Source organism: Dermacentor albipictus, chromosome 1, assembly GCF_038994185.2.
Source record: "Dermacentor albipictus isolate Rhodes 1998 colony chromosome 1, USDA_Dalb.pri_finalv2, whole genome shotgun sequence".
Classification (NCBI taxonomy): domain Eukaryota; kingdom Metazoa; phylum Arthropoda; class Arachnida; order Ixodida; family Ixodidae; genus Dermacentor; species Dermacentor albipictus.
The window spans coordinates 310,399,060-310,422,922 of NC_091821.1; the positions used below are offsets into that span (position 1 = coordinate 310,399,060).

At 46.8% G+C, this 23,863-nt stretch overlaps 1 protein-coding gene across 2 annotated transcripts in view; it reads right to left on the bottom strand.

The window, feature by feature from the left end:
* LOC135906998 (sodium-coupled monocarboxylate transporter 1-like) overlaps positions 1-23,863 on the bottom strand; it is a 68,969-nt gene that overhangs the window by 18,325 nt on the left and 26,781 nt on the right. For both annotated transcript variants that reach the window (XM_065438650.2, XM_065438651.2), the window contains exons 3-7: positions 16,113-16,178; positions 15,972-16,023; positions 13,611-13,678; positions 7,797-7,951; positions 1,816-1,956 (exon numbers count right to left, since the gene is read on the bottom strand). In XM_065438650.2, the coding sequence (XP_065294722.1) occupies positions 1,816-1,956; positions 7,797-7,951; positions 13,611-13,678; positions 15,972-16,023; positions 16,113-16,178 (482 nt within the window). The remainder of the gene's footprint in view (positions 1-1,815; positions 1,957-7,796; positions 7,952-13,610; positions 13,679-15,971; positions 16,024-16,112; positions 16,179-23,863) is intronic.

The window sequence follows — 23,863 nt, forward strand, 5'->3', positions numbered from 1 at the left end:
TAGAACGTTACCTATAGAGAAAGGGGTCAGGCAAGGAGACGCAATCTCTACAATGCTGCTCATTACATGCTCGGAAGAAGCATTCAAGTTATTAAACTGCAAATGCTTAGGAGTGATAATCAATGGCGAACATCTCAACAAACTTTTTGCTTGCAGGTGACATTGTCCTGTTCAGCAACACTGGAGACGAGTTACTACAAATGATTCAGGACCTTAACAGAGGAAGTGTAGGAGTGGGGCTGAAGATTAATATGCAGAAGACAAAGATAATGATCAATAGTGATCAATAGCCTGGTAAAGGAACAAGAGTTCAGGTTTGCCAGTCAACCTGTAGAGTCCGTGAAGGAGTACGTTTACCTAGGTCAATCACTCACAGGGGACGCTGATCATGAGAAGGAAGCTTACAGAAGAATAAAAATGGGCTGAAGTACATACGGCAGACATTGTCAGATGCCAACTGGAAGCTTACCATTATCATAGAAAATAAAGGTTTACAATCAGTGCATTCTACCGGTGCTAACATATGGGCTACAAACTTGGAGGTTCACAAAGGAACTCGGGAACAAGCTAAGGACCACGCAATAAGCGATGGAACGAAGAATGCTAGGCGCAACATTAGGAGACAGAAAGAGAGCGGTGTGGATCAGAGAGCAAACGGGGTTAACCGATATTGTAATTGATATTAAGAGAAAAAAAAATGGAGCTAGGCAGGCCATGTATTGCGTAGGTTAGATATAGATAACCGGCGGACCAATAGTGTTACAGAATGTGTGCCAAGCGATGAAAAGCGCAGTAGAGGATGACAGAAGACTAGGTGGCGCGACGAAATTAGGAAATTTGCGGGTGCTAGTTGGAATCGGCTGGCGCAGGGTAGGGGTAATTGGAGATGGCAGGGAGAGGCCTTCGTTCTGCAGTGGGCGTAAAGTAGGCTGATGATGATGATGATGATTACGACGACGACGACGACTCGCTCTCCACCCTGTCAGCAAGAAAACAACTTGCAAAATCCGTCAATGCTAAGTCTCATCTCACGCTAAGGTCAAAGCATTAGGTATGTTTTGTAGTAATTATTGAAATGAGCTGTTTGTTTTCGCGTAGCTAGGACTATACAGACATGGCTCCGAGCCTTAAAACTGGTTCGTTTAAACCATTAACGTTGGTGATGCGCTGGCGATGAGGAACGCTCTAACGGCGTAATTTTTCACTGCATCATTAATTTACTACCCTGCTCTAGCGTGCGAGCGAACACCAAGCAGACGCCGAACAGATGCTATGCCGCAGGTAATTTATGAGGGCGTTCGCCCTTACTACTTTCCAAAGAAGCTGCAACGTAACTGCAGGAAAAGCGCACAGGTGAAGCGGAGCGCCGCGGTCGCGTGCATGCAAACAAAGCTTATAGTTATGACGTCAAAACACTTTTGCGCCAATACACCAACTATGGAACGTGTATCGACAGGATGGCAAGCAGGTACTGAGCAAACAACGCAGCGCAGATGAGCTCATCTCGAAGTGCATTCGGCCTTCCTATTGGTTAATAATTCTTGTAGCTTCCCCAGTGCTGCAAGGAACTACTGAGACAGAGTAGAGTTACCTCTGCATGCGTGCATGCTACACGGTGGATGCTTGTGCATTCGTGCATAGGTCAATGTGCGCCAGCAGGTAGCTTGCATGACTTTCGAGAGTGCAAAAATGTCATAAAGTTGACACTTTCAAGCTTAGATAACAGTCGAAGTTCGCGAGCAAAGACGAGAGGTGCTCTACATTCTAATTGCGTAAATTCTTGAGGAAATAAGTAAGGACTTTTGTTGAACTCACATTCGAGCACCCTTCATGCTGGAAACTGTGAGGTATCGCTGAACCATTGCTTGGCTGACTGCGTACACCGACATCCAAGTGAAGAAACAGCCGATGAAGAGACCCCAGACGGTGTGCCTCTCGGTCGGGTCGAGGCTGAAGCTGGTGAGCAATAAATTGCACAAGAGGAGGTCAGCTCACCACGAAAAAACCGGCGAACTGTGCGAACAAGGTGAACTTTACTTCCTCGCACAGATGTTTCACTTTACGTTAAGCTTGTCTGGCAATCTTATAAATGTGCAAACTTACCGTGCCATCATGTTTGCAATATATTCAAGCATATGTGGCACATTTCATTCAAGAGCACACTTCCTGGTTACCGGTATACAACTTTCGCGTGCCTTTCCTCTCACAACGGATTGCGCCACACCTCACTTGTGTGCAAACGTCAGAGCATAGAATTCGTATGCCGTCTTGAAGTGATGGTATTGTATCAACGGGAAATTTTATTTTAAGCTTGCAGTGTTGGGCAAGAAGCTTATGGGTAGAAAATTTTATTCGTACACTACCACTATCTCAAAATATGCAACCGGCCGTACAAGGGTTATCTCAAGTTTTCTTGCAGTAGAAAAAAAAAAAACGAACCTGGGCGATTTCACGACAAGTCAGAGCACTGCCTATAAGCCTCATACGTTCGGTCTCATTGCTTCATTTCATAATTTATACATATCATGTTCAACGGCACGAACATTTTTTTGCAGCAAGCCTATATATTTCAGGAACAAAAATATACCAAATGTCTTCACATGCAGGCACCGTTTTTACACACCATACCCTTTTGCAAATATGCAGCGGATGTAAAACGGCAATTATCATAACCTGCTTTCTAATGCCAATTAAACCATAAGAAATTTGTGTTTAAGCAGATTAATACCAAAAAATAGCGAGGTTTCTTCAGCTTATAAAGCAGTGTAAGTATATATATATATATATATATATATATATATATATATATATATATATATATATATATATATATATATATATATATATATATATATATATATATATTCTACACCGGCCACCGTTCTAAACAGATTATCTTTTTATACGCTAAGCAACGAGGTAGCAATAAGATAAGCAATAAGGTCTTGTAGCTCAGTGGTTTGCAAGAACCTTAATACGTTAAAAAAGCTATACTGATTATTGTTGCTTCAACACGAATGCATATTTTTAAAATTGCCTGAAAATTCTGGTCATAGAAGAAGTGATTTTACTTAAATATCGATAAAATGCAAATCCTATCTTTCTTGCTCCTCAGAGATTATCTCGCTCACATATTTTGAAACAACAACAACAACAAAAAATAAGTTGCTTTATTTTTCTTCTTCCAACGAAGCCATAAGTGGCGCCACTCCGAACTTCGCCAGGATACAGTGGCATAGCCAAAAAGAGAGAACAGCTCTAAGAATGCACGATAAGGCGTTTCGATATGCTTAAACATCACTATAATTTCAATAAAGAGGAAATTCTCGCTTTCTATACGAATGCCCCATAGAATAGTTTTTTAAACGTATCAAGACTCATGCTATTGCATGCTAATATAGTAGATATATAGCTTTCATGTGGTTCTTTTATTGTATGTCAGCAAGTACACAATGTTTCGCTTAGATGAAGTTACTGAGCCCGTGCTGGTCGGCGAGTTGGTTATACATGTTTTCAACGAAAGCGCCAAATAAAACGACGGACGAAGGAAGACGACACGGGACAACCACGTAGGCGCACTAACAACTGAGCGTTTTATTTCTCGACACAGTAAGAAATAGCTGCTGCCAAGAGTCAAAACATCAAGAAAGAACAGTGCCGTCATTTGCATAATACAACGAAAACACTATACAGAACAGTTTCTAAGCACCGCTCCCAAGGTATGCCAGTTCCTTTGTCAATAGAGAATACGAGGGTTCGCTGATAAAAGCATCGCCACGCTTCTTGGTCTCAAGCGCTTTCAATAAGTCCCTTGTCTGTTGATCATCTGCTCTGTTCAAAACACAGGTTCTATCAAAATCTCGAGTGCACTCGTGAGCCTTACAATGAGCACTAATGTGACCTGAGAGCTGTTTTTCCATATTATATCGATGCTGATACAATCTGTCATTCAGACATCTGCCCGTTTGGCCAACATGTGATGAGCCACACGAAAAAGAAACAGAATAAACTACTTTCTTTACACAACCGACATGCTTCTGCCTATGTTTTTTTTTTTGCGCACAGCTGTTTATTTTCACCATTTCCTGCATTCATCTTGGCACACATCAAACGAAGACGTTTCGGAGCGGAAAATAAAACCCGAACACCTGCTCGCTTGCCTACTTTTTCCAGATTGTGAGATATGCCGTGAACATATGGGATGATAGCAAACCTGGTTCTTGAAGGGCCTGCTCGACCCTGGTCTACAATGTTAGGTTTCTTGAGGTGCCTGAACATTTTTTCTGCTGCAGATATGATCACAAGGTGAGGATAATGCGCCCCTTTGAAGCGGCGGACAGCCTGCTTTGCAGCCGGTGCACACAAGACTTGTTAAGTGCGTTGGTTAGACATGTTTAAATGATGCCTGTTTTTATTACGTTTGAGTGAGCTGAACTGAAGGAGAAGATGGGTTTGCTAGCGCTTGGATTGAACTGAGAGTTTAAAACAATCTTGCATCCTCAAATTACTTTCTCATCATGTCTTGTTTGCTGGCAGTTCAATCCAAGGGCTAGCAAACCGATCCTCTCCTTCAATTCAGCTCAGTCAAAAGTAATGAATAGAAGCATCATTCAATCATGCCGGCCAATGCACTTAACCAGTCTTGTGTGCACCGGCTGCAAAGCAGTTTTCATTATCAGGTCAGCCGCCTCAAAGGAGCGCATTATTCTCACCATGTGATCATATCTGTTGCAGAAAAAAATGCTCAGGCAGCTCAAGGAACGTAACATTGTAGACCAGGGTCGAGCAGGCCCTTCAGGAACCAGGTTTGTCATCATCCCATATGTTCACGGCGTATCTCACAATCTGGAACAAGTAGGCAAACGAGCAGGTGTTCGGGTTTTATTTTCCGTTCCGAAACGTCTTCGTTTGATGTGTGCCAAGATGAATGCAGGAAATGGTGAAAATAAACAGCTGTGCGCAAAAAAAAAGCATGGGCAGAAGCATGTTGGCTGTGTATAGAAAGTAGTTTATTCTGTTTCTTTGTCGTGTGGTTCATCACATGTTGGCCAAACGGGCAGATGTCTGAATGACAGATTGTATGGGCATCGATATAATATGGGAAAAAAGCTCTCAGGTCACATTAGTGCTCATTGTAAGGCTCAAAAGTCCAGTCCAGAGTTTGATAGAACCTGCATAGGCGGAGAGTTTTCAATTTTACGGTGGGGGGGGGGGGGAGAGGGGGGAGGAGGCTGGGGTCAGACCAGCTCTCCGAACTCCATATATATATTTATATTTGATGCACTTGAAGGAGCTTCGTGTAACCTCGAAGAATTGAGCGCTGAAGTGACGGCGCTATATCAGTATATACAAGACCTCATAGTAGGATCGAGGCCGTTCAATTTCGCAGCCTGTGTCCTCTCGGTGGAGTAACCTTCCTTCGTGTAATTGTCGCATACTTGGCTATCAACTGCATCAACTATCAAATTGGCCATCAACTTGGCTATCAAGTTGGCTATCACCTTGGCTATCAAAACTGCAGCCTCTGCGCCTTCTTTTTTTTTCTTTTTCTGTGAGTCCAAGTATAAGCGCACCTGCACATGACTGCTATTGATGCTGATTTCGAGTGAATCCAGCTTGGCCTCATTTCGCTTACTGAGTGAATTATAGTGTTCCCACATTATCACGCACCAAGACTTAAAATAGGTGCAGTTGTGTCACTCGAAGAAAACAGTTTCCAGTACAGTGGAGTAGCCGCCAGTAATTCTTTCGTTATTGAGATTTAATTCGGTAATCCTAATGAATTATCTAACTATAGCGAAGTGCTGTCCTAATTTTCAAAGTGTCAATGAGTCATTTGTAGGCACCCTAATATAAGTCCTACTGCGGTGTTTTAAGCGACGTATTAATTGCGAACAATATTTCTCTGACTGCAAAAAAAAAAAAAGAAGGCCTCACGACGTACGAAAAGTGCACTCCCACCAGCATTATAAAGTAGCACCCTCAAATAAGCTAATTGAAAGCAACTGAATTGCCTGTCGCAAACCCGAAGAGACAGCCCATAACTTGATAAGGGTATGGAAGGAGCATCAAGAGCAGGTTTCATGGCTTCGCAGCTGTTCCTTTTTCTAATTTCTACGTCACACTTATTATCCGTCTCTCAAGGCCGACCGATCACATTGATAACAAATGTCCCTTGATAACGCGGCCGAAGCGCTGCTCTGACCACGCACGAAATGCGAAAAACAATGTAATATGCACAAAATCTTTCAAAATCGCGGCTTAGCTCTCACCTCATCGAAAGAGTGTGCGCGAAGCTATATTTCGCGCCACAAACTTGCTTCGGACCACAGCCAAATTAAAGTGAGTGTTTTATTTTTCATGAAAGTGTATGCGTGCTGCAAAAACACGTTCGTGTCGAAAAACAAAAGTGAAATAAACAGACCGGGAAGCGGCCAACGTGTAGAGAAAAAGGCGAAACCGATACGTTCAAGAAAGTAAGCATACTACTTCTAAATGAGCCGAATTGGCAAGCAGGATGTCTCCACAAAAAGAAAACCATCAAATTTCAGTGTGCCCTTATTATCTATGATTCGTAAGCTCCGTTGAACACCAGCCTAGAGGACGTGTTCGAATAGGTCTTTCGCAGCTACGCATTACTGTGTCAGTTTTATCACATCTTCAGTGGCTTTCTTGATGATCGACACCGGAATTCTACGTCAGACATCCGCTAGCCTTGCCTTGAACTAATCTGACGTCCGTCTCGATCACGTAAGCACGATCTTTCACATAACCCTAAAGGAAGAAGTCAAGTGGGGAGAGGTCAGGTGACCTAGCCGCCCAATTTACAGGTCCGTGCCTTCCAATCTATTGCGCACGAAAAGCCGCATCCAGCCAGTTTCGTGCTCGGCTGCTGCTGTGTGCGGGTGTCATATCTTGCTGATACCACAGAAGTGGAAGACGTGACAGTGGGATTTCGCTGAGAAACTCATCCACCACTCCTTCAAGGATTTCGTTCAGGTAACGCTGAGCAGTTCAATGTGTGATCGGAGAAGATGGGACCGACGATAGCACCGGCGTAAATTCTGAACCACACATTGAGCGGACACTGGTACTGGTGCCGATTGTGCTTAACCTAGTGTAGATTGGAGTCACCTTTGAGTACATCTATAGAGGTCGCAAAAAAATGAGCAACACTTCCTCTACCGGGAAATTGGGATAAGCGAAGCGTGTCCTGCGTGCACCTGACCTTCGTCACGGTTAAGTAACCCAAAGGTAACAGCGAGCCTTTTCACAGGCGTATTCTCGATGCCGCTCGTCGAAGGCTGACAGTTCCTCGGGGGAACGCAAAACGCGTGGCCGTCCCATCTGCTTTCCTAGAATGAACTGAACGGAAACGAAGCGGGCGCAGCGCGTGCGAAGCCCTTTTCTGGCCTTTTCCTCCCCGAAGGAAGGGAAACGGCTCCGATTGGTTGCGCTCGTGGCGTGAGCGCGCGCCTATGCAGCCTAAGAGCGCGCCTAATGTCTCTCGCTCCGGCGCCGACGCCGCTGTCAATTCATCAAGCCGTCCTTTCCCGCAGGTGTCTGCTCCGGGAGCAACAGTTTTTTTTCACGTGACTATATGGCCACAGAAACTTGTGAGCCAATACAAGCTTCGCTTGAAAAAGAAAGAACGTGGCGATGGGATGAAGTGGTGGAACTCAGTGCGACCTTGTTCTTATTTATAGAAGGAGGTCGTCCGCGTTGTCTTCTATTAGGCTAAGAAGCCACGTATAGTAAACTAAACTATCAGCATGCCCACAAGGGTGGTGTATTACTTGAAGAATTCGACTCTGTTTCCATCGGAGGCACTGTTGTAGACGACCTTCATGCCGCCGATGTCGTACGCTCCGCGGATGGCGATCATGAGCATGGAGCCAAACATAAGGCATATTTGGAACACGTCCGTCCACACGACAGCTTTCATTCCACCCTGCAAAAGGTAAGAGTGTGGTGTCAATCTTTGAAATGAAAATTTCCGCATTAATCCCTGATTTCATAATCTGATCAGAACGCATTGTTCAATGTGAACCCCCGAAGAACGGCCTCAAAACCAAGTGCTACACAACTCTCTCCGCAATGCCGCTTCTGCGCAGAGCCCGGGTCCCTCAGACACATAGTAGGGGGTTGCAGAGCGGCACTATTAAATCCTCCGAACCCTTACCCCACTAACGAGGTTTGGGAGAGAGCCTTGGCCAGCTCCGATCTCGAGGATCAGCAACGGCTGATTGCGAGGGCCCAGGACGCGGCCCGAGCTCAAGGCATTCTGGAATGAGGACGCCTCTCCAAAGCTGCATTCACCCAATAATGATGTTTATTCTCTCTCTCTCTCTCTCTCTCTCTATGGTTATGGCTACAAAGTTAGTTATGATGATCCTAACGTTTCAGAATCATGTTTGCAAGCGAGAATGAATAAGCACACAAATGAACATGGCTGTGCATATCGTCTTGTCTGATATGTGAATTATGAGTGATGAAAGCGGGAGGTGGCCGAATTATCCGGTTTTATGACGTTAATTATGGGGTTTATACGTGCATAAACCACTTTCTGATTATGAGGCACGCCGTAGTGGGGGCTCCGGAAATTTGGACCACCTGGGGCTCTTTAACGTCCCCCGAAATCTAAGTACATGGGTGTTTTCGAATTTCGCCACCATGGAAATGCGGTCGCCGTCACTGGGATTCAATCCCGCGACTTCGTGCTCAACAGCCCAACACCATAGCCACTGAGCAACTACGGTGATTGTTTTCTGACGTTGCCACTGATCTTGAACACCTACGACATCATCGCTCGTTCTGAACATTATTGAGAGACTTAGGTTCCACGGACATCTGTGTATCAGAATGGGCTATCGCGCATGTGCGCCGATATCGTTTGCCGCTTCTTTCCCTGGCTCTCCTTTCCCTCGCTGCTTACGCAAGTACATAAGCGTATGAATAAACGACCAGTTGGTCATTCTTTGTTCAGCAACAAGTCGCCTCGGTCCATTACTTCAAAACGCGATACATGGTGTCAGAAGTGTTTGTCGCGGCAGCAGAATGGACGCCGTCAAACCCCCGGAGCCGTTGCAGCTTTCTGGAAACTTGAGAAGAAACTGGCTACTGTTTAAGCAAAAGTTGGAACTCTACATCACAGCGACGTCGTCAGACAAGCCAAGGAAGGAAGCCGTAAAAGCGGCAATACTTCTCAGCACCGCAGGTGATGATGCCTTGGACGTGTACAACAACTTCGTGTTTGCCGAAGGTGAGGACAAAGAAGATTATCAAACTTTGGTCAGGAAGTTTGAAGAGTACTGTCTCCCCGAAGGAAATGAGGTTTATGAAAGGCACGTTTTCCGCCTTCGAGTGCAGGACGAGGCAGAACCATTTGAAAGCTTTTTGCGGGATCTCAAGAAGCAAGCGAAACTCTGCAACTTTGGAGAGCTTGAACCATCCATGATAAGGGACCAAGTGGTCTTTGGCATCAACGATAAAAAGCTCAGGCAGAGGTTACTTGGCGAGAAGGACCTTAGCTTGCAGAAAGCTGAGCAAATGTGCAAAGCAGCCGAAGTTTCTGCGCAGCAAAATGCATCATGGTCGAAGGAAAGGCTGCAAGTAGAGTACACGAGAGAAACTGAACGAGACAGCAAAAAACAATATCGATGCCGTCAATGCGGAAGAACTCATGCGCCAGAAGAATGTCCGGCTCGCGGAAAGCTTTGCTACGCATGCAAGAAAAAGAACCACTTCGCGGCATATTGCAGAAGACGCCAGATAAACCAAGTCGACAAAGCACAAAAGGCCGATGATCACTTCGATATCTTGAATATCGGCGTGTGCGGCATAACTGACGGCGCGGGAGCAGATTGGACAGTTCGCGGCAAGATAGCCGGCCAAGAACTGCGATTTAAAGTAGACACTGGCTCGCAAGCCAACCTACTACCTCTGTCTGTGTTCAGGCGTGCCAATCGAGCAATGGAGCCAAGAAAAAGCACAGCAGTTTTAACGGCATATAACGGAAGCATTATCAAGCATGTGGGAGTCTCAACAGAAGTCCTGAGCATAAAGGGCCAAGAACATGACGTTACATTTTTTATTGTGAAGAAAGGTCGCCATGCCATCATTGGCCTCAAAGCATGTCGGGAATTCGGACTGATTCAAACAGTGAATGCAGTAGACTCGAGCGAAGGCGCTCCCCAGCTGGCTTTTCCCCACCTATTTCGCGGAACCGGCTGCGTAAAGCGACTGTACAAGATGGTACTGCGACGGGATGCCGTTCCAGTGGTGCAGCCTGCCCGAAGGGTACCGTTGGCGATGAAGGAACCGCTTCGCGAAGAACTGAACCGCATGGAAGGGGCCTCTATCATTGCGAAAGTGGACGAGCCTACAGACTGGGTAAGCCCTTTAGTTGTAGTAAGAAAAAAGGACGGCCGGCTTCGCATATGTTTGGATCCAAGGGCCATAAACAAAAGCATAATGCGGGAACATTACCCGATGCCATCCCGGGAAGACATTGAAAGCGAAATATCGGGCGCAAAGTACTTTTCGCGGCTTGACGCAAACGCTGGTTTCCATCAGATACCATTGGATGATGCTACGTCACGCGTGTGCACTTTCGCAACGCCCTTTGGGCGCTACAGGTTTTTAAGGCTGCCGTTTGGAATCTCTTCAGCGAGCGAGGTCTTCCAGAAGACATTAACAGAGATATTCGAAGGCCTGACAGGAGTACGCGTATACATTGACGACATTCTGGTCTGGGGTGACTCGACAGAGCAGCATAATGAAAGGCTTCGAGCCGTACTGAAGCGAGCGGAGCAAGCTGGGCTGACGTTTAATGAAAAAAATGTGTATTTTGCGTGACACAGGTGAGATTTCTTGGTGACGTGATCAGCAAAAATGGTGTCCGTCCCAGCCCAGACTTAATTGAGAGCATACACGCCATACCACCTCCGAAGGATAAGCAGGCGGTTCGAAGAATGTTGGGCGTCGTGAATTACTTTCGCAAATATGTACCCTCACTCAGTGAAAAGACGTCATTACTTCGTGGCCTTATGAAGGAAAGCGTGGTGTTTGAATGGACATCAGCGCACGCGCAGGAATGGGCTCAGATCTGCGAAGCACTGATACACCCACCGCTTCTAGCACTCTTCGATTCAAAGAAAGAAACGAAGGTAACGGCAGACGCCTCGGGAACCGGCATTGGTGCCGCCTTATTGCAAAAGCACGGAAACGACTGGCGTCCAGTCACGTACGCATCGCGGGTTCTGAGTGAGAGTGAAACGCGGTATGCTCAAATCGAAAAGGAGGCGCTCGCTATAGTTTTTGCGTGCGAAAAGTTTCATCAGTTTGTGTATGCTCGCAGGATCCTGGTCGAAACTGATCACAGGCCACTGATTGCTATCGCTCAAAAAAGTGTTGTGGACATGCCACCAAGGCTGCAGCGATTTTTCATCCGTCTCTTCAAATATGACTATGTCTTGCAATTCATCCCTGGGAAAGACTTGCTGCTCGCAGATATGCTGTCCCGTGCTGCCACGCTGCCTGAGTGCGCTGAAGAAACGGAAGACGTGGATATCCACGCAGTTCAAGTGGTCTCAAGCCTTGTAAGCACAAGAACAAAGCAACGACTGGAAGAAGAAACTCGCACAGATCCGTATTTAAGCAGCGTTATAGAACAACTAAACACTGGTGCGACCATTCAAGGGGAACTTAAGCCGTTCACATCTGAGTTGGCGGCAGTGGATGGCATACTGCTAAAAGGAAGCAAGATTGTCATACCAAAATCATGAGGGCCGAAATTCTGCGGCGGATACACGAGGGTCACTTGGGACAGAACAAATGCAAGGCCAGGGCACGTAGGCTAGTTTTTTGGCCAGGACTCGGCAGTGATATTGAGAACCTGGTACGAACGTGCCATGTGTGTCAGAAATACGCCTACAGCCAACCGAGCGAGCCCCTGCTGCTACGGCCTACACCGGAACGACCATGGCACCGTGTCGGAATTGACCTGTTCCAATACGCAGGGCACTCGTACGTGGTAGTGTATGACGACCACTCGAACTTCCCAGAGGTTGAAAGGTTGGTGGGCACAACAGCGATGGAAACCATTTCTAAGATATCTGCCATATTCTCTCGCTATGGCATTCCTGCGCAAGTTTGCACTGACAACGGGCCCCAGTTCGCTTCAAGTGACTTCGCGGCTTTCGCAAGACGGTACGACTTCGAACATATAACATCCAGCCCTAATTTTCCGCGCTCAAACGGCCTAGCCGAAAAGGGGGTACAGATTGTTAAAAGAATTCTCAAGAAAGCTACGGAGTGCCGTGAGGATTTCTGGTTGGGCCTTTTGGCTTATCGATCTTCCCCCTTAGAAGATGGACGGTCTCCCGGAGAGTTGCTGCAAGGTCGTCGTCTTCGGACAACTGTTCCCGAGTTCAACACTGATGGGGCATGCCCTGTATCAAAACATCGGCAATCATTGCGGGGCAAGCCGCTATCGCCTCTTGAAGCAGGAAACGTCGTTCGGATAAAAAATGGGAACTGGTCACGCAAAGCAACAGTGCTTAAAGAAGCAGCGCCACGTTCGTATATGGTCCGAACTGAGAACGACCAGCGGCTGAGGCGCAATCGACAGCATTTGCGGCGAACAGACGAGCACTGCGCAAACGTGAACGACTACGAGAGTAGCCGGGAAGACACTGAGCCGGAACCGAATGACTTATTACAACCGATCGAAGATTTTGAACCGGTAAACGACGCAGGTGACACTGCGGCAGCCGACCGCTGCTCAAGCCGGCAAATGACCGGGGTTCCTGACTCAGCCGGGCAAGAAGACACACCGGGAAACCCATCCGCACTGTCAACAATTCGTCGGTCTACCAGATCCCGGAGGGAGCCGAAGCGTCTCTGCTACGACGAAAACTTTCGTCAAGTCTGCTAGCTTGTTTTTGTGTGTGTGTGTGTGTGTTTGTGTGAAGACAAGCAAGTCTTCCAATTGTATGAAGAAAAGATGTATCAGAATGGGCTATCGCGCATGTGCGCCGATATCGTTTGCCACTTCTTTCCCTGGCTCTCCTTTCCCTCGCTGCCTACGCAAGTACATAAGCGTATGAATAAACGACCAGTTGGTCATTCTTTGTTCAGCAACAAGTCGCCTCGGTCCATTACTTCAAAACGCGATACAATCTGCACTGCGTTTTCTTTTTTCGAACTGGCCTTTGCTTTGCTATCTGATGGCTGAAAAAAAAAAAGAGCAACTTATACCGCATGCAAATCACACCATTTGAGCTTTCAATGACCAAAGTAATATATAAAATAGAAGCTGTAAATAATTTGCAGTGTTCTTATATAATATTTTTATTTTTAAAATTTTATGATTAAAAATCTATTTTTAATATTGTACGCGTTACACATCCTTAGCCACTTGCAACTGTTCTTCCTCTCGAAAACAACGCCCGGCGAAATGACTAGCCAGGCGACAGGGACCGAGGCAAGATTAGCTTGTACGCTCCCCGAGAAAGTAAAAAAAACAACAGTATACTCGTCCACTTCTGTCTACGACTCACTTTGAAACGCTTCAATAACATGCAAATGAGCGCCGTAGTTGTACTCACAATGCTTGTGTAGAAAGTGCAGACAATGCCTATGGAAAGCACCGACGTCCACACGCTGATTCCCGTCACTGCAAGAAGAAAAACAGCTGTCACGAAAACAAGGACCGATTCCTGTTCGTAAATGATGATCTGGCTTAACACAGTTGACTTGGTGCTAGTTCGTATGCGCTCTTTCAAAGTAGCATCTGACATGTGTATCTATACGGACCTCCCATTACGATGCACCTTGTTACGATCATTCGTCATAGCGTTGTCCTCGGTTCGCGTGACACGTATCAATCAGCCACTCGCGTATGTGGTCAGAGCACAAGTGTCTAGATCTTTATCTCTTCGAGCGGACGCTGTAGGAAAAAAAGGTCTCGGGTAACCGAGTCCTCAAGGTGAACACATGCACCGAAGCCAGCATGTTCGTGCAAATGGTGGGGACAGTCGCATGACAAAGTGGAAATCTGTGTGACCTCGTGATTGTGCATGGATGAGTGCCGTTCGAGGAAAAAGTAAAGTGAATGTAGATCTCTTTTCTGGAAGCTAATGCACACACCGTGGACAATGGACAAAAAAAGAGAATACGCCTCTGTGACGGTATTCGCGTGGTCTCTAAACCGCCCACCCACGTGGTGCGTATTTCCGTCGTATTTTCGTCGTGGCACGGCGTTGTCTATTTCGCGTAGCGGAATATTCGGGAGGAAACATCGGTTTCATGAAATCCAGTATGCTTGCCAATGGAAGTGGCAATCACGTAGAACGCATTCGTGAACTAATTGTAGCATGTGCATCACGGAGCTCAACACTGACACGTTGACTGCGCACGTCAGATAGGTCATTGATGCATTCCATATGGTTGCCGCTCTGTGGTACGCTAATGAAGTAAAGGAGGCCTGAGGTATTGAGAGAAAAAAAAACAACTAAACATTGCGGGAACAGAGCATGACCATACTAGATAGGTAGATGGAGCCCAAGCTTAAAGTAACACAATTTCTACTAGACGGAACTTATATTAACAGTATGTCATCTGACAAAGACATGTTAAATTGTACACTCTTAAAAAAATTTACACCTGTTGGCGCTTACCTTGTCCCCACAACAATAATAATCTGTCTTGCCCGTATTTCCTTTCTTCAACGTTGCGAGCGAGGTACTTCCAAGTCGCGAACGGCTTGCGCGTTATCAGCGTGATACAGCATTCTCGAGAGGAAAGTGGCGAGCGCTGAGCTTTCGAAAAGGAAACGCAAGCTAGGCAGACGACGATTATTGTTGTGGGACATACATACACCCCAAAGGGTGCAACTGTTTTAAGATTGTGTAAAGGTGTTGGCACTATTGCGCTTTGTAACTTTTATAAAGCTGCACATTTACACACTTCTATAGGTAAGCGGTACTGTATGTCCTAAATAGCCTTTGTAGCGCCTGCTTCTTTCAGTGACCTTCGGTATCACTTTCTTTCAACGCCGCAATTTCCTTCAACCGAGTCTACTATGTTTTATTACCGTGGCTCTGTTTAACAGTAGTGTAACAACTAAAGACGGCGTCATGTCCCAGGTGATTGCGATCTGCGAAACCTAGTGATACCTGTTGGCCGTGTGCCTTCCCTGCTCATAGCGTCGTCTGCTCAGCCGCGAGCGTACTATCGAGCTTGAGACTGCTCCCTATTCAGTGCAACTTCACTCTTCAAAAAATTTACACCCTTTAGGGCTTATCTTGTCCCACAAAGACGATTGCCACCTGTCTTGCCCGCATTTCCTTTCTTTAACGCTGCGAGCCCGGCACTTCCAAGTCACGAACGGCTTGCGTGTTATCAGCGGCACATAGCATTTTCGGCAGGAAAGTAGCGAGCGCTGAGTTTTCAAGGAATGAAACACAAGCAAGGCAGATGACCTTTATCGTTGCAGGTAAAGATAAGCACCAAACCTTTTAAGACTGCAATGCGACGTTATAAGAGCTAATGTGGGGTATGTGGAAATCAAGTTTAATGGTGCAAAAGCAACTTGGGCTGCTCGCCAGCCGCTAGGTGTTAAATATCAATAAACATGAAATCAACAAACGTCACATCACTATAAAGTTAATCTAGAAAGCCAGTATAACCTGATATGTTCCCAACGTCTTTAACTCAACACATGAAAAAAAAACTTACTTTGTTCTGTATTTGAGGGCAGAAGTTATCGGTTCGATTCGTGTCCTGCTTCTGTTGGTGGCCGAACGCAACGTTACAAATGCGAAGTGACTGTATTACTACGTACTACGTATCTGTGCTATGTGCATATACTGATGATCACAACTATCAGTCGATTAAAACTGCTCACGAATATCATTTTGCTTAGTACATTCCCAGTAAATCGTTCTGCTTTTGGGAACAAAACTCACCTTGAGAAAGTGCAAGTGACGGTGCGTAAAGCACGATCGCCATGTAGATGAGCTGCGGAAAATTAAACCATAAACAACGTGTACAGAAAAGGTAATTATTTTAGTATATAGGAAATAGCAGTAGTCATCAAGCGCACTCACCATTTGTAAGGAGAACGTTATACACCCAATGGCTCGAATGACGTGATTGAAGCGGAGCTCCAGATACTTTGCCATGAAAGAAAGAGAGAGAGAAATAGCAATCATAGCTATAGATAGCGGAAGGCCTGACGACAAGCTTCGCCGAACAAAGAAATGTAACAGCCCGTTTAGTCACTCGCTTTGATAAGTACTGATGTGTTGCTGAAGCTTATGGGCATCAAAGCTTTAATTGCATGACTTGAGGCACTATAACGTAACGCTATTCGAAGCTTTTCTATTCAGTTTCTACAATCAGTCCTCCGCAATTGATCAAATCTTTTTCGGGTCACCCCCACTCCGCTTGTCTGTCGCGCGACAACAGGAAAGCCGCAAATATTAATCTGACATGATGTGTACACACTGATTATGCATGAGACCAAACAACAAATAAATTTCAGATTCTACGCTTTTTTCACCATTAGCCCTCTGTTTTTGGCCAAAATGTTTCGGGCTGCGCCCACTTCACCTCTATGTCACGAAACATCAGAAAACCACGAAATCCCACCGCCCCAAAGTGACCTGTACACATTAAAGATGCACTAATATGCCGAACAAAACAAGTTTTTTTCAGGATAGGCGGAGGCTGTCACGTTCCGGTAAAAATAGGAGCTGGGTGCTTGACGATCGCTCTGGCATTGGCTACTCGGTGCTGCCAGGGAGAGTGGATCTATTTGTGTATAATAAAAAAAATATGCGGGACAGTATAACGTTGTCGAGCCCTTTCGGCACGTACGCATGACATCGCTCTGCCAACTTAACTGACGACCCGTTTTAGCGGCACTTTCACCCTTCCGTTGCACGCCGCCGCGTTTTTCTTCCAGCCACCGAAAGCTAAGCAAGGAGAAGCGGTCCAATCGCCGACGACAGCACTGCCCTACTCGTCCTGTTATATACTTTCACTGCCTTAGCACGGCTCCATCAAAACCCTCTCCCCTTATGTGTGCTCTTCGCCCATGGTCAGTCAGTTAGATAAAAACCCCTGTAAACGTAGGCAATGCTATTCGCTTTGAAAGCAAACAAAAGCGACCTCCTATAAAGGAGGAGAGCGTTTCATTGGCCTGCGGCAAACAAGGCTGCGGGTCATCGCCCGATGCCTGGGTCGGCGATGACGTATGTTTGATGTCAGGGGATCGGAATAAAGACAGGTTAGAACAGTTTTACATTATATGGCCCTTGCTTTGAGAATCCACACCGACCACCCGCATTCATAGATCATCTGCTTGATACGCTAGCGACCGGGCACTGGCCTTTCATATCAAGGAGCATGCTATCAAAGCGATAGCATTTCTTGCCTACTATCCCTGGTTTTCCTGGTAAAATATGTTGTTTCGAGAGCCTAGGGAATGGTGAGGAGTGACCTCATCATCATCATCATCATCATCATCATCATCATCATCATCATCATCATCATCATCATCATAATCTTCATCATCATCATCATGTTTGGTTACGCCCACTTCAGGGCAAAGGCCTTTCCCATACTTCTCCAACTACCCCGGTCGTGTACTAATTGTGGCCATGTTGTCCCTGCAAACTTCTTAATCTCATCCGCCCACCTCACTTTCTGCCGTCCCCTGCTACGCTTCCCTTCCCTTGGAATCCAGTCCGTAACCCTTAATGACCATCGCTTATCTTCCCTCCTCATTACATGTCTTGCCCATGTCCATTTCTTTTTCTTGATTTCATCTAAGATGTCATTACCTCGCGTTTGTTCCCTCACCCAATCTGCTCTTTTCTTATCCCTTAACGTTACACCTATCATTCTTCTTTTCATAGCTCGTTGCGTCGTCCTCAATTTAAGTAGAACCTTCTTAGTAAGCCTCCAGATTTCTGCCCATAGCGGCTACAGACAAATCGTTGGTTGCCACGAGATGGCAACTCATGCTAACAGATTAACAGCGTGAGTACAAGGAAAGCGGCTGGACGAGCACTCGGGGTGGTGGAAGTCGGCGCTCGTGCTGTTGCCGTCTGTCTCCCTGTCCTTTACTTGCACTGTTCATCTGCCATATCGAGTGGAGACGATCACTCGTCTCTGTGCTTCTCTTTGCCCACCTTTCGTTGTGCAGATTAAGCTTGAATCTGGCAGGCACCAAATGGGCCAACGCAGAGTCTCATTGCAGACGGCGCCTACGCTTGGCGCACGCGCTATATATGCTCGCCGGGTCGCCGTCGCTGTTCAGTTTTCATTCTGTCGTCGCGATTACCTCCTCGCCCCTGCGTGGTTGTCACTGGCATGCGTGGGCAGCGCACGTCCATTGACATTTCAGTCAAAGTGACTACTTTTCGCCATTACAGATTTTCGTGGCTTCGGTTCCGGTTTCGGTTTCTGTTTTCTTCCCTTTTTTTTTGCTTTACACATGCTGAACGTGAACTTTGTTACACAACATGGGAGGTTTGATAAAGGTGCCCGGTCCAAATCTTACAAGTGGATCATCGCAGTGGCTCGCTAGCTACTGTGTTTTGTATTCGAGTCCAGAAGTCACCGGTTCCATTCCCGTTCCGCTTCCGATGGCTGCACGGTACCGCAAGAACGCTAGTTTACCCGCGTTTTGGCCCCTTCAGTGAAGCACATATGATCCCAATTACTTTGAAGCACCACCGTACGATTCCTCTCATGGGAAACACTAGCATTGGGACACACAAAAAAAAAACAACAAACGCCAATTGCGATCCATCAATCACAGTCATCATGAAGTAGTAAGGAAGACATTCGCACATTATTTTTTTCTCTCGAATGTCATTCCGCGATGGCGCTTTTTTATCGCTGGCAATCAGTGTGCAAGCATAAAGAGAGCCCGGTATACCCACGCTGACAGAACGTAGGCGAAAGCCAGGTTTCGCCACACGTGGCAATGCGCGTAGCGGCCCCAGCCGTCCTTTCCTGCGAGGAGCACACGTGCGAACGAGCAGCCGAAGAAAACACGAGGCCGGATCTTGTGCCAAGGATTTCAGTGCAGCAGGCCGTGCCCAGGAGTAAAACTCTGTAACGTTCATATTTGTTTCCCTTTACAGGCGAACCTTCACGTCTGCGTGCGGCCGGTGACCGGTTTGCCTCTTTGCAGTCTCCACTCTCTCTCGCGTTCGCTTCCGTAGGAGTGTCTGCGTTCTGCGCGCACAACCGGTTCACGCACGGGTTGCACTCCAGACGTCTTGTCTGCACTATGGCCCGCTATTACGGTGCAGCATAGTGAAACGTAAAACCGGGGTCAGCTAATACCTAGCAGGCTGGAATTCGCACTGATCTTAAGTTAAAAAAAAAAACCATATGCATGCAGCAAATATGCGTGCATATCACTGACAGTTGACGTCTGAGACGAATGAGCCGCAACGCCATTTCGATGCAACCAAGTGATCATGATTCCGAAGTCACCTATGGATCGAACTGCGAGCCCATACACGTCGTCTTCTGTGGAGGCGACTTGTTTTGTAGAGGTGACGCGCAAGTCTGGAACAAAAGCTTGCCATCATTTTTGCATTTTTTGTTCTTACACCGATCAGGCAGACAACAAACCCGCTTTTCTTCTTTCGTGGAACAGTTCGCACGTGAAGCTTTCTGCCATATTCTAATTTGCCTGTGCCCATCCTTGTCCCAAAAACAAAGAACGTCTGACTATGGCGGTCAGAGAAAGTACTGCTTCAGAAGCGTCCTGGTGGCGCCCATCAGTGTGACGACGGCAATGGCGGGTCACCAAACTGAGCCAGCGTTCGCCACGCATTTCGAGCCCTCGTGGTTTCGTGACCGCCACACCGAATGCCTCAGCTCTGTCGGCGCGCCCTTTCCTCGCTCGCTGCCCACCTTATTTTTATTCTCTGCCTTCGCTACACCTCCTTCCACACGTGGCGCTCTCGGCTTGGCCTTCAGAGGCCCTTCATTTTTCGGCAGCTGTGTACTCCATCACAGAGGCCGCATGAGAAGTCGCACCTCTTTCAACACAGTCGTGCTAGACGTTCCCTTACGCCGCATCACAAGCGGCGCTTCGTCACGCGGAATTTTCGTGGTAGTTGACAATTGACTGGAAACATCGCTTCGCCCTCCCGTCTCGTGGCCTTTCCTTCTTCCAGTGCTATGCATCAGCGCAACACAATCATGAACCTGCACCAATTAGTCCGGCCGTTCATCGCTTCACTAAACTGCGTGACGAACAGCGCAAATCAAACTGGCACGTAGCGTCGGCGTCAGCATTTCACGGATCGCGGGATCTGAGAAAACGTTCACTTTCCGAGCGCTTTGTCACTGTAGCTGGTAAAGCTTTTCCTATGATACTATATAGTACAAACTGGAAATCCCAATATTAGGATGCCTACCCATGCTACGGAAGTATTCAAGTTCTTCTCAGATCCCGCGGTCTGTACACTTTTGACACCGACTGTACATGCAAATGAGCCAGCTGAAACCAGAACGTACACCTCGCGAAGCTACCGATAGTAGTCAATAAGCAAATGTGTTTGTAGCCGTTCGGTAACTGAACTTATCGTGTCACTGGCTGTCCCGGCTGGTCAGGCCGATGAGCGCCGCTCAATAACGGACCCTTCAGGATGCAAAATAATACGCCTTTGGATTCTGTACACGAGAGGCCAGCTAAAGCTTACGTAGTGTTGCACGGTATTAATCGGGACTGCCTTCCCTGCGGCGGTCAATTAAGATGCTGTGGTGGCGGACCGGCTGCTGGGCTTCTTCGAATGAGCAAAGCGCCACATCCCCTTAAGCCATCAGGTGTGGCCAGTTTCCTGCCTATTGCAGTAGTACGGACTCCGATAAGGAATACTGGGTCAGGAAGTGGTGCAGACACCTTTGTCTCGTCCCTGTCATGTACGGCGAGAGTCGTCGTTCTGTTAATTATGGTGCATAAAGGCGTGGTTTCAATTAACCTGTGAATGTTTCCGCCTATAAGAGCTGTCGTGAGACGCCGTGATTGAGGGATGAGAGAGGAATGCGCAGAGGGAACCGCTGGCGGGCGTACAGTCGTAACGGGAAGTGCACGGAAGGGTGTGGCTGCATCACGCGCTAAGCTCCGCATGGCAGCAAGTTATGCCAATTCTTTCATGCTGCGACGCGAATTGAGCTCAGCGAAGAGCAGGATGAAAAAACAAGGTGCTCTTGCTGACCGAATTAAGCGTGAACATTGAATTGTGGGAACACGAATGTTTAGCAAAATAAATTAGCGTAATTTAGTGTGCTCTAGTGATCCCCCTGAGAATCCGTGTTGCAGCTGCGAGATTGGTGCAAGCCAGTGCCCGCGTTATATCGATGTACGAACGTGCCCTAGGGTGAAAAATTTTTGTGCATTAACTTATCCTAGCTAAATTGTGCATTAATTTATTCTAGCGAAATTCTATATTTATTTCTAATAATTACGCAATCCCTTGTGCCAAGCGCTGCCAAGAGTGTGTTGAGAAAACGTGTCATGTGTGGGGAGCAGTTTCGGGAAATGTACACGACGTATTGCACCTATATTGATCGTATTATTCTGTCGAAAACACTTGCATCGGGAACTCTAGTACCGTATTAGTACAATGCACAACGTGGCGCATTACAGGAGGCGCGGCTTCAGCGCTAGGAAGGGTATGAAAACGACAAAGTTAAACAACGTGGTATATTTTGAAGACAGAAATTCTAGTCCTAGCATGACAATTACTAGTAGACGTACATCTGATCACAGACTATACTCAGCGTTCCGCGATTGCAGCATGTGTCCTAACATTATAATTTAAAAATATCCCAAAGTTAATAACATTAGTGATTATAAAAAATTCAGCTGCGTCTAAGCTTCTAGCTCGTACGTAATCATTTTTCCTGCATCCTAAACAAAGCCTACGAAATATGAAAATAAAAGCACGTGACCCAGCATAGACGCTGCAATTACAGAGCTGTCAAACGCGGCGCGCATGAACGAACAGAGAATTTAGCTTTGTGTGTTGCCGCTTGAAAATTGCTATGACGCATACATACGCATTGCCGACTCGATTAACGCCCGTTATGTGCTTCTCCAGGGGTGGTTCATGATAGCCGTGAGCAGGCTGTGCTGTCTCTGCTCTATCACTTTTCAAGCGGCACGACAAATTAAATGCACGGTTCGTTCATACGCGGCCCGCTTAACAGCACTGCAATGGCTGCGCGCAAGCGGGCATATCTCGTGCTTTTAACGCTGTTGCAGCGGCACGGGCGTTGGCCACGCGATTAACGCCATGCAGTGATGTGCTTATCTCGTGGGGGTTCATAATAGCGATAAGCAGACTGTCTTGTCTCTGTCCTATCACTATTTAAGCGGCAGCACGATAAGTTAAATACGCTGTTCAATCACACGCGGTCCGTTTAACAGCAATGCAATGGCTGCGCGCAAGCGGGCATATCTCGCGCTTTTGATGCTATTGCAGCGACACAGTCGTTGGCCGCGCGATTAATGCCAGTGATGTGCTTCTCTCGCGGCGGTTCATAACAGCGATAAGCAGATTGTCCGGTTTTTGCCCTGTCCCTTTTAATGCGGCCGCAGGATGAGTTAAATTTGCCGTTCGTTCACAAGTGGCCCGTTTAACAGCACTGCAATGGCTGCAAGCAAGCGGGCATATAACGGGCTTTTAATGCGATTAGCATGGTTAGGATACTTCCCACACTTTCCAGTATCTATGCTGGTATCTATGTGTCCCCTCTAACCGTTACCCATGTTGGCATGAAAAAGGTAGTGGGCATGTGGGGCATTTGAATGAACCTCCTGGACACCAACTTGGGTAACGGTACATGCCGCTCTTCTATGACACGGAAAAATCCTTTAAAATTTATCGGGTGCTTGGCTCATACACGACGCGTTTCTGCGATGGTAGTGTCGTCAGTTGCTACAATGCTACAATGCTAATCGCATGAACGTTGAAGTTTATCATGAGATGAGTTCTGTCGAAGTGTTTTAAAGTTAATAGCTTTCTTTGCCTTTTTCGACCGTTTCCGCGGTTGGTCGGAGGTCTGTGGTAGATGGTCGGTGGTTTTACTCAGCAAGGAAAATGTTCTTTCGTTCGCTCTCTCTCCCTCTCTTTCTCACTCGTTCGCTTTTTCGTGGGCATGTTCCGGCGATTCATCTGCATTCACGATCATCGTCGATGATTTGCACAGTTTTATATTTCGCTGGCTTCCCGTAAGACGCAGAAAAATTAATTGAAGGGGCACTTATAGTTATCTCTACGTGGATGAATGCGGCAGTATTGCGGCCATGTCCGCAGAAGCGCGGCGCCTTCCGGCGGCGCCACTGGCGGAGTCACGTGATTCGAGTGGCGACGACAGCAGAAGCGCCGCGACGTCGCGAGATCAACGGTTTTCTTGACAAGGTACGCACAATGCAAGGTCGTGGGTTAGACTGCCACCAAAGGTCGTGCGTTCTATTGCCTTAGTTAACTCTACCTTAATTACCCCTGACTTAAGGTCACCTTAAAACACCAAAGGTCGTCAGTTCCACTTCCGCCAAAGGCCGTGGGTCCGTAGCCTTTTTTAACCATCGTGAAAGGTCACGCCAACGCCTACAACGCCGAGTTTTTTGCCTCATGAGCCATATAACGCTTTCGCATTAATAATTATTTAACATGTGGGAAGTTAGAAGCTGCTGAATTAGATCCTGAGACGATTTACAACTTTGTCATTCAAAGTTTTGCGCTGAAGTCAATACTTGCGAAGTTCGCCAAATTGTTCAGTATGCAGGGGCGCTATAACGTAAAACTATTCCAAACTT